The sequence below is a fragment of the Mizuhopecten yessoensis genome, unplaced genomic scaffold (assembly GCF_002113885.1).
Source record: "Mizuhopecten yessoensis strain PY_sf001 unplaced genomic scaffold, ASM211388v2 scaffold6505, whole genome shotgun sequence".
In the NCBI taxonomy this organism is placed as follows: Eukaryota; Metazoa; Mollusca; class Bivalvia; order Pectinida; family Pectinidae; genus Mizuhopecten; species Mizuhopecten yessoensis.
In genome coordinates, this window is record NW_018406583.1 from 1,237,734 (window position 1) to 1,249,619 (window position 11,886).

Genomic DNA, 11,886 nt, shown 5'->3' on the forward strand with positions numbered 1-11,886 from the left:
ATGTAAATCACTGAAATGCGTTTTTCCATTCTTTTTCCATTCATTCTAGATCATTAAGAATATGTTGAACTGGCACTATTTTCCTGTTAGGAGTTTGTTATAAAAATATCTATTTTCATTCCAGGTATTTAGTCATGATAATGACCTACACAAACAGTGTTTCTAAATATTCCGCACTCGAAAACATGATTTATTTTAAAAGCAATAGCAAAATGGGCCACACATACAGCTGGTGTCTAAAATTGTTTCTTGAAATGAAAAACAAACTAAAAATGATCAACCTAAACTTACATCTTTGCCATTAACTTACCGTCGATAAAAGATGTTTCACTAAAGCTTGCAATTATTCTTCTCAAGTAAACAAAGAATGTTTCTCCATCACATACAGGGGCAATTAGTATTATAGCTGCGAGAAACTTAGCTTCTAGACCCGATTTTTTTTTTTTTTTTTTTAAATTATCGAACCATAGAGCTACAGTATTCATAGTGTAAAAAATTTGCAATTTTAGCGACTTCGACTGAGGTTGGGAAACAAGTCAACATATGGCGACTTTCCTACCATGAATTTTCACTTATGAAACATCGTTGTCTCCACTGTGGACCAAAAAATTAAAAATTAAAACAATCGGGCCTTGAAGCTACGGTTCCCACAGTTATAAGTATTTAAGGTCCTCGTATATCATCAATACAATGATAAAACTACATCAATTAATCTGTAGCAAACGCATAACTTAGAAATTATTTTTGTTTTCTTTGTACCTCAGTTCTACTCATCACTTCCTTGAAGGCCATGTTCCTGACCATTCCGTATGTATGCTTCTGTTCATCTACAGCCTCCTGTGTCAAGTCACTCGTCACCTGTCCACAGAGAAAACATCCATCATTTCCACATTAGGTTATATATTATGATTTCTGGTTTATCTAGAATTTCAATCTTTTGTTTAAAGTACGCATCATTTTAGTCGAAATTGAAAGATGCCCTGTCATGACATGATATCATTTGACTGTTTGGCAGTTGAGCAATAAAGCACCAAAAAGATTAAATTACAGGTAGGCAAAAATTTCATTTCTTTTATAAGGTAATTGTGTTCATGAAACTGTTCTGGTGCTTAAAAAACTGATTCTGTGCTCAAACCTGCTTTCTTATAATTTGCTTAAATCACGGGACAGGGTCAAAAGTCAAACCCAGATACTGAAAACTGTATTCAGCTTTAACACACTCTACAATTTTTACAAATATTTGACAATATGTGAATTTTTATTAATTTATCACCTGATAAAGAATTTGGACTTGAGCACAGAATCTGAGATTGAGCATGAGAACGGTTTCATGAATATGGGCACAGGTGTCTTCAACCTAGCTTTTGATGCCATAATGTCTTGTAATAGACTATAGCCATGTCATGACATATACAGATCCTAGCCAGGTTGTCAAGGTGATAGTTACAAACACTGGTTATGTTGTCATACTGACCTATTCAGACTCAACCTACATTGTCGTGGTGATATCTACAGACCCTAGCCATGTTGTCATGGAGATATCTACAGACCCTAGGCTTGTTGTCATGGTGATAGTTACAAACTCTGGTCATGTTGTCATGTACTCCTATAACATAAGAGGCCGCTGGTCGGCCTTTATTCTATTGGATATGATTTTGCTGACTGCAACGGCGCCTGTCAAAAGTATCTCGCCGTGTAAACCTCCAACACAGCTATACAGACCCTAGCTGCGTTGTCGTGGTGATAACTACAGATCATAGCCATGTCCTCATGGTGACTTACATCTAGTACAAGTTCTTCCATGATGAGCTGGACTGCTTTCCTTTCTGACAGAGAGATGGCTGCCTTCTCCAGGTCCTTGCTGTCCTTTTCTACCAATGCCCTGTACATAAACCCACGATTAGAAACTATGTATAAACAGGTGTAAGTGACTGATCTCTCCCCATGTTAACTCTACCAAAACCTCTCAAAAAACCTCCAGATGAAAAGTTAAGTTTTAAAGCTAAAATCACTTCCCTAATTACAAGGTAATAATCTCATTAATATTTTAACCCATCTTTTATAAGTTAATTTTCAAATTGACACTCAGTTAACCTCTCACAAAATCTCCCAGTCAAGACACTTTGTGTTAAATCTTCCTAAAGCTTTTCGAATCACTAATAAATCATTTTATCCATAAAAAAGTATGTAACACAAATAAGATAAACTTGATAAGTAGCCATCACTACTTGGTGAACCTTTGTAAGAAAACACTTTAAAGATCCCTGTCCCACTGCACTGCGGCTTTTCCTATGCGCAGTAACCTCCCCTTAACATCTGTTTGGATAAGACTGTAGCACAGTTTGGCCAGAACACTTCCATTAACCGGATAGCTCAATCAACGGTTGAGTGCAATAGTATTATAATCTGAAGTCAGGGGTTCAAATCCTGGTCTAGCCCCAATAACGTTTTACACTCCGAACACTGTTGTTGATTATATTGTGTATATTTCATCTTTATTATTTCTCATAAAAGTCCTGCAAGATATGGTTTTCTTTTTAGAAATTAACTATTAAAGCCAGAGTCATGCTGGAAAAACAGTTTCCAATACTTATGTTACAATTTCTGGCTGTAAGACGAGGATCGTTAGGGTAGAAACAATTTGTGTTACTGTGTCATTAGGCAATACATGTTGTTTACTTACGTGTAGGCCTCCTTCTCTACCAGAGGAATGGCTGGCTTAAAGTAAGAGTCCAAGAATGATGTCACAACGTCATCCAGGATAGTCCTCACCTGTTTACAGACAAAACAAATTATATTAATTCTTGTCAAAGTGTTTTTCCATGGTATTTTAGGAAATACATATTCATACGTTTTGTATTTGGAAATTGACTTAACATGAAATCACAATTGTTAAAATTCAAATCTTTTTCATATCATGAGTAAGAAAATAAAGCTATTTTACTAGATAACGTTTTTCTATCAAAAGCCCAGCTTTTAGGATGAAATATTAAAATGATTTTTGGAAAAAAAAAAAAAAAAGTTTTATGATTGGAAATTTATAAATTTCCTTCCAAAAAGAAAAGCAATGCTACATGTATTTTAAATACATTGGTGTCATCTGGCACACCCATCCTGTAAACTCCAAGGGTTACTCTCACTAACATTATCCAACACCCCTAGAATATATCTTGACAAAATTAAAGGCTCTGTATGGGCCAACTTGTACCTGTCAACTTTCAGAAATTCAAATTGAGGAGAAAAAAAGCATGAACAACATTTTTGGGCATGTTTTTTTTCTTTTGATGTACATCAAACGAATCAACTAGCACACCAAAAGGAAAATTGTGGTCAAAAGTGTTGTTCATGGAATATTGAGCTTTGAATTCAGGTTTCTCTCCTCTGTAATCTTCAAAGGAAAGGTATCTGCCTAGAAATTTGTCAGTTTTTTATACCTGAAACCAATCAAATAGCTAACTTTGTGCTTTGATTTTGTCATGACATATACCAGGGGTGCAGAGAATGCAAATGAGCACAGCCCTTGGAATCTCAAGGATGCTGGCACACCTAAATATATATAAGCAGAAAAACAAATGGGTCATATATATACATGTAAGAAAACAAGGCGACATGGATTTATACCGTAACAAACTATTAAACATGATCAACAGATAAGAAAGTTGATTTGTGATTAAACTACAAAGCCCGACTCACAAGGAAGTAGTGTTCTATCTGGTTTGGTTTGTAGGACTGGATACCCATCTCGCCGCGGTACGGCCGCTTGTATTTCTCGTAATGTTGCTGGACGTCCTGTCTGTAATACAAGATCAGAGTATATACTGAAAACAATTGATATTGGTGTCAGGAGCGATCAGAAGTAATTTAACTCATTCCTCCCCTGCAGACACATTTGAACCCTTCCAATTCAAAGGTTGGAGTAGTTCATTATGAAATTTCAGGGGTGAATGAGTTAAGGTAATATTATAATTATAATAGAACACCTTTATTGGTAACATTTTGTCTACAAGTCATTTAATCAAACACCAAATAAACGCTCAAGTCCTTTTCCATCTTACAAATGGATTTTTATATATTAGGTATGACTGTACAAAGTTATTCAAATTTATATATAAAAAGAAAAAAAAATCCTTTTTTTTTTTTTATAAATTTGACAACTGGATTTTTATATGTTTGAGTGTACAAAGTTATTCAAATTTATATTTCACGTTTGAAAATGTTTTTAAGATTTTATTTCATACTTCTTTTTTAATTCTAGGTCTAAAGGTTCTTCAGGAAAGGAATTTGAATTTTTCAATAAACATCACTAGTGTGACCTTGAAAGTGGGTGCAGATCATTCAATTGTACAAAACTGATCAGGTGCCTTGCCAAATTTAAGAAACAAAACAAGCTGATCTTTATTCGTATTAATATTTCCTTCACCCTTTCTTTCTATCCCTAAGACTTGCAAAGTGATCGTATTTCATGTCATATTTTCCCAATTAATCTTAAATTCCTTACTTATAGTCAAGTCTATATTTCTTTGTGAATGGCTGTTCTACACAGGACATCTAGGTCTTAATATTTCATGTATATATATATATGAAAAAATGTACTAAAGTCAGCACAAACAATTAGGAAAGGTAATAGAAAGAAATACCTCAAACGCATAATTTTGTCGACAGTTTTTGGGAGAGTTTTGATCGTATCCTTGATGGTGTCATCCACACTGTGTACGGCCCTGTCCGGTGTCACCATACTGAGACGGGAGTAGGGCGTCGACCCAGACCCGCCCCCTCTAAAGGGGATGTCAGGAGCACTCAGGACCGAGTCTACAGGAAAATACAGAAAATATATATAAATTATTTCATTAATGAATGGCATTTTTAAAACAAACATAAAAAGTACGAACATAGACAAGGGTTCCCCAATATTCTAATGCTCATCATATTTAAGCACGATTTATTAAAATATACATATAATTAGTAAACACAGTGCCTGAAGGTTTTATATTATATTTATTCAATTCTTTCATTTTTTTATTTTTCATCAAATATTCTAAAATAAAAATACCACTAAACTTTGTAAGATTACAGTAATTAAATTGCAGGTTTTCAGAGATTTCTTAGTTTATTAACAGGGAAATATCATTATATACATATTCAGGAAATCCTGTTCTTATCATGCCAGATGAAACATGTATAGTGAGTTCATAAAGGAAAATGATTGTGTACAGTATAAGAAAGTGATTTAGTACAAATGAAATCATTTTTGAATAAGGAGATTTTTCTAATCCAAGTAATCAATTATTTCAATCAATCAATCAATCAATCAATCAATACTAGTTTATTAGAGTGTCACACGATATATATATACAGATCAATACAGTCATATGGTAATCTAAAAACTATACATTGTCCAACCAATTTCGGCTTAAGAGACACTATAGTCATTAAAATACAATTAACAGTTAGATTTACATAAAATAAGACATGATTATTGCATTATAAAATATTACCAGGATAACTGTTCTTTCTTTTAAATATAAAATATGCTGATTTGGCTATATTGCAGCTCAGGTTCATTCATAAGATGTAAAAAATTATCACAAGAGTTCATTGTCAAAAAAGATTTAAAATAAAAGTGCTACTTGATAAAAATGTAACATATGTATATCACTATTCAGTAGAAGAACAAACCAAATCAAATGAAGAAATCTTTTAAAAACACACAAAGATCAATTCAAATCAATTAACATTGATAAACTTTGATAAGTTTAATTAATGACCAAATATGTGTAATTACTGATTTTTATGTAAACTCAGTGCATTACTAACAGCAAAAAGTAGACGGGGTCCTTATTATCACAATTATGACCTAGGCTGAGTTTCCTCTGGCCCTGACACCAGACTATGTCATTTTGACAGATAGATGTCTGGTGTGGCCCGAGTTCCCTCTGACACCAGACTATGTCATTTTGACAGATGGATGTCTGGTGTGGCCCGAGTTTCCTCTGACACCAGACTGTGTCATTTTGACAAATAGATGTCTGGTGTGGCCTTGACCCAACCTCCTCCGTTAACTGTGAACGATTTTTAAATTTTATCACAGGTGTGCCAAACCATTTGGTATAAGGCAGAGCTTTGTCAAGGTAATTTACATAAGGGAATAATTTATATACACATATATAACACTCAGGTGTTAGGTAATGATATACGTCACCTTATTTCAAAAGTTAACTTGTCAAACTACAAATATCAATAATGGTAATATACATAGCATTAACAAAAAACACAAAATAAATCTGGCAGATGATTTCATGCAATTGCAATTCAAACAGATTTCTAAGTTAATGTATTAGGTTCTAACATGAAAACACAACATAAGCTAAGAATTTTAGCAATATCAAATAAAAAGGGGCTCACAAACAAATATATTTGGTTAACATGAATGTTAGTAATATGTAGTTCAATTGCACCCCTCAGAAAAGCTGGTCCAGTGTTCACATCAATGAAAAGGTGGGTTCATTATACAAATGAAGGGTAGAACATTTTCAGTTGGCATAAATGAATGGTTTATAAAATATGTAAAATCCCCAATCTTAATTATTAGATTATATAGATATAAATGTATTGAAATGACATGAATTATATACAAATAAGTAAAAAAATGAAAAAGGAATATCAAAATGGTATTGCGTATTTATGAATACTATTGCCTCTATTTAGTTTGTTCGGCCTTAATTTTGAACTCTTTATATAAAATGATTGGCAATGCTACAAGATTTAAACAAATATTCCGGCCTAAAGATGAAATCTGTTTACCATGACAATAAAATTACTTTACATACATATCTAGTGTGAACGTGTTCCTGACTTTCAAAAGAACGGGTATTATAAACGGTATGAAAGGAACAGGATGTCTTTTCCTGCTGCCCAGCAGACCATGCCATAGGTCCTTTAAATCAATTTCTATACATGATATTCTTTTATTAAAAGGCATGGCGGCTGTTTGGGTGTGAATACCACTTTTGATAATAAATGAACAAATCAAATCTGATTTCAATTCGTCAATTTTTCACACATACCATTAACAATATAAACGGTATTGAAAATTCTTTTCTAAATTTTATCTATACATCAAATAAAGACAAGATATATCATCTGATTATTATTGATCTTTGTGTGAAATAGTTTAGTGTATATGTATTAAAAAGTTATTTAAAATAGTTTATAAATGATTTGCTGGAATAGTTAGTCCTTTACATCTAAATTTATTGAACTGTTTGTGTTTGTTAAAGAAACACACAGAATTTAAATTTTATAATAGAACAGTACAAATAAAAATGTTAAGGGGGGATTTTTTTATTTTCTTCAAAAATATACAACTTTATTGAGTATTCTCATTCCTGTTACATAGTATAACATATTTTAAAATGAAAAATAAAGTAAAACAAACAAAATTTAATTAATAAAACAAATAATTTATTAACACAGAATGATCTAAGACAATCACCAATCAGCACTCCTATGTAAATAAATGTAGAATTCAAACAGTAGCTTTATTATTTGCTTTAAATTAACATATTCTTATTGTCTTAATACAAAATATGAATTAAGCTAGGAATTCAGGTGGCAGTAATTCAAGAGAAGAACTTTTTTAAAAATATAACCATGGTTACCATGCATAAGTGCTTTTTAAAAAGTAGTAGTAGCACAAGTTAATTTTTTCTTGTTAATTTTCTTTTAATGAGTTATGAAACAGTATGTCATCAATATTGTAATATTCAACAGATTTGTTTTTCACAAATAGACACAACGTTCACTTGCCCACAAACCAAACCTATTAACTCATTCACCCCTAGAGACACATTTGAACTCTTCCAATTCAAAGGTGGGAATAGTTCATTATGAAATTTCAGGAGTGAAAAGTGGCACTTCTATGTACCAGCACTACTGTGTACCATGGTACAACGGTAAATATATGCTTATGGCCATTGTACCAAGGGTTTTTTCTTGCCTAGAATAACCATGGAAGTAAAAATGATTATGCGAAGAGTGAATCATGTCTCGGGACCAAAAACTCATCTAATGAGTATTTGTTTTCGGCATATTTTCTATGAGGATTCTAGCATACTCTTGGAATGATCGAGCACTTGTTCTAGTACCTAATATATACATGCACACTATATAAAACACTAACTTCTGTAAATTGAAAGTGTACAATTTGATATTCAGCGTACAATGTCACAGGCGGATTAAACCATATTTTTATAGTAAACATTGAAAAAAAATCCCAGCCCTGAGTTTTGATCATTTAATATTTCTGTTGGGAATGCACATTTCTATCAGGAATGGTCATTGTTAATGCATTTAATATTAATTCATTCACCCCTGAAATTTCATAACAAACTATTCCAACCTTTGAAATGGAAGAGTTCAAATGTGTTTTCAGGGGGAGATGAGTTAATTGAACACTTATAAATGTCAATGATTATCAACACAGGAACAATGAATTCATTGTTTTCAATATCCATTCTGAAGATGGAGGCAAACATGCAATGTTATTTATAAAAAATAAATTCTATGTGAATCAAAGATAAGGCAGTAAGTCCCAGCACTTTGTCTGGTATCTCCGAGAGTTCCAATTTGTTCTAAGGAGTGTACAATTTCATATTCAGAGTCTTATTTTTTAAACATAAATTCCACTAGTCCAACTTATATATTCATAGTAATAATTGATAAAATCTGCACGCCAAGAGTATCGGGCAAGTGAAATTGTACACTGCTTGCTTCTGACCTGAACTCATTTGCCTATCTAGTAAACCCATTGGATGAAAGAAACTTATTTATTATATTTTTTTGTTAACAAAAACATTTTTGTCACAAGAATTTTATGCCTGAACATCTCGATTATTACGCAGGGTGTTGGTGCACTGTCCTACCAGTCATAATACATGTATTGGTAAATACTTTTCTGCAACGTCATTTGAATTGATTTCAAAATTGTAACTTATGATTCATTATAATTCATGATATATGCTATGTTGTACATTTCTACAACATAGCTGGGAAGATTTTCAAACTGTTCCAACCTTCTAAAATAGCCTGCAACCTTTAAGGAAAGAAATACCTTTCATGGGAAAACACCTTTTTCAAGGCCTGTATTGAACAGAAAAAAAGGTTGAAACTCTCTAGTATAAATGGTTAACATTTAACAAGTGTTAACAATAAAATGTAAACAAGAAAGTCTTTGAAGTTCGTAGGTGTTAGCAAAGGTGAGTAAGGTAAACAAGATTAAAACACACATTTACTTTACAATCCACCCAACAAAACATTGTGCAATGTAAATATACTCTACCTTGGCGAGCTAAAATACAATACAACAAACCATATATTAAACAGGACATAATAAATAATAAACAAATAATTTATCACATATTCTACAATCATTCTCCAGCCTATTTCTACATTATGCTTTAAGATGTAGACCAGCGACTTATGAAATATAATAAATATACACATACTCCATAAATTAGTTTTTGTCATGAACAGAAAATATACTTTTGATTGATTTGTTAATAATTACTTTAATAACAAATTATTTGGCAAGTATTGGATGATTCCAACAGTAATTAGAATTAAAACTACCATATTGATTTAGCAGTAAGCCCATACCTGGTAATAAGCCCAACCATCTATATATAGCAGTTCAGCAGAATTTCAACCAAATGCTATTTCCTTGTCCTGTAATAAGCCAATCCCCTATAGGCTTTCTTTGAGTTAGAGTTTGTATGTTGTCCCCACCTCATATCTTTTGGCTTATTGCCTGATTAATATGGTGCATACAGTCCATTCTGATTTATCCTTCAATCACTAATCTAGTTGTCCCAATATCTTAGGAGGTTTAGAAGGCAGATAGATATAGATCTTCTTCAATACAAAATTGCTCCACTAATCCAGTAGCTTGTTCCAACCACTTTTGCTAAGAAATAAATAGCTTGACATCACAGCTAATCGGCATATCTTTTCAGCATATACAGTATTTAAGAATTGAAATCACTATTCACATATAATGTTAAAGCACTCAAAAATAACACAGTATCTACTGATTGCTATATATTTATATACCATATATATATGTATCAGATAGTTTTTGGAAGTATTTAATTTTGGCTTTATTCCTGAGATAATGAAAAACAGAATCTTGACATTTCATCTTATTCCCAACAAAAAGAGATAAAATAAATAAAAAAAAATGCACTGATATGATGGAAATAATGTAGAGATGAAAAACAAAAAACTCAAACATGGAAATTTCATCTTAAACAAATTTGCAAAACTATAATATTCAACCTAATAATGCAAATTGAAATCCAATCAGGATTTTTCGTGAACATTTTGGTGAACTTTGCTAACATAGGTAGGAACACAACATAGTTGAACACAATATGTTCACCAAGTCCATGGGAAATGCCTGCGTATTGGACAAGGAAAATATCTATACTTCCGTCTCCGTTTCTTGGGTACAGGCGTCATTGCATACAAAGGTTTGTCCACATAGTGATAAAGTCCCAACGTCTTCAGGAATCCTAAAACATCGAATTCCGAGGGGGCTTGTTTTACGCGCCCCTTTTGTTTTGTAGGGACCTGTTTATTACACTGACCCTGATGGGTAAGTTTAGGGGGCTGTTTCTGAAGCTTACCAGCTGGAGTCCTGGTTTGTAGGGCGCGTCTCTGTTCTCTCACTTTCTCTCTGGCTGCCTGAAGTCGGTCCCTTTCCTGGACTAGAAATCTGCCAGATAAGGTCAAGCATTAAGTGGAAATTTCAATGATGTAGTGATAAGAATATAATCTGGAATCAATGACATTCTAAATTAATTGTTAGACATGCATGATTTGAGACTTATGATACCTGCTACACTTTTAGTCGTTCTCTGTCCTCACAATAAAGTGTTAACCTAAAAATACTTTTTTTGGAATAACAACAGTGTTTTTCCTACCAGAAATTTACATCAGCCTTTGCCAGCATGAATTTAGAAAATTTAGTAATAATTTTACAGCAATTACATAGAACTGGGTAAATACGCCCGATTTTTCTTCATTTTGAGAAGCTAACATTGCCTATTCTTTGGCTGTAAAACAGGCAAAACAGAAATCATAGACTGGACCACTCATATTGCATAAAATTCAGTATCCTTTGATAATGCAACAACAATATTTTTTATTTTATTTAAAAAACCCATTTACAATACTTTAAATTTGTTTTAAATACTGTACATGGAAACTACGTACTGTGTTTAGACTCTGTGATAGAGTGAATTGAGGAAGAAATACTGTTTATCTAAAGGGCAATACTTATTCTCTATATTGTACAGCAGTGTTGTATAATTGAAACTATTATGTGCATGTGTAACAAATTTATTAACTAACAGTTCGACTTGTGTTTTGAATTTATCTATTATATCATTTATTTATATGATCTTAATTACATTATTTTGTGATATGAATAGAATTAACATATTTTTTACTGATCATTACATTTCTAACTGCTTTATCGCATAAATATGTTGACATGATTTCTTGATAAAATGAATATGTTTAAGCAAAGATACGGTTGATGAATATATAATATGAAATGTTTGATTGTAACTTTGCCATATATTGCAAAAAAAGTGGGAAAAAAAGATAATTTCAAAAACAACAAGGTTACCGCGAGCGGTATATAATACGCCCGTCACACATTGAATGAGCAGTTGTTTGTATGATTGAAATATATGAAGTATTTGTGAGTAATTGATATTAAAAGAGAAATCATTCAACATAACTGGTAGATCAATGAGTGCAATACAACATCATGGAACGCATGCATCGCATTAATGAAACCAAGGGTAATAACTCCAGTAATTA

General features: G+C 32.4%; 1 protein-coding gene across 2 annotated transcripts in view; it reads right to left on the bottom strand.

Annotated features, from left to right (window-relative positions):
* LOC110452255 overlaps positions 1-11,886 on the bottom strand; it is a 42,668-nt gene that overhangs the window by 27,308 nt on the left and 3,474 nt on the right. The window contains exons 5-11 of one of the 2 annotated variants that reach the window (XM_021500658.1): positions 10,683-10,771; positions 9,338-9,346; positions 4,638-4,809; positions 3,694-3,793; positions 2,684-2,772; positions 1,783-1,882; positions 760-858 (exon numbers count right to left, since the gene is read on the bottom strand). In XM_021500658.1, coding sequence (XP_021356333.1) covers positions 760-858; positions 1,783-1,882; positions 2,684-2,772; positions 3,694-3,793; positions 4,638-4,809; positions 9,338-9,346; positions 10,683-10,771 — 658 coding nt within the window. The remainder of the gene's footprint in view (positions 1-759; positions 859-1,782; positions 1,883-2,683; positions 2,773-3,693; positions 3,794-4,637; positions 4,810-9,337; positions 9,347-10,682; positions 10,772-11,886) is intronic. The other variant, XM_021500660.1, reaches the window with a different exon arrangement.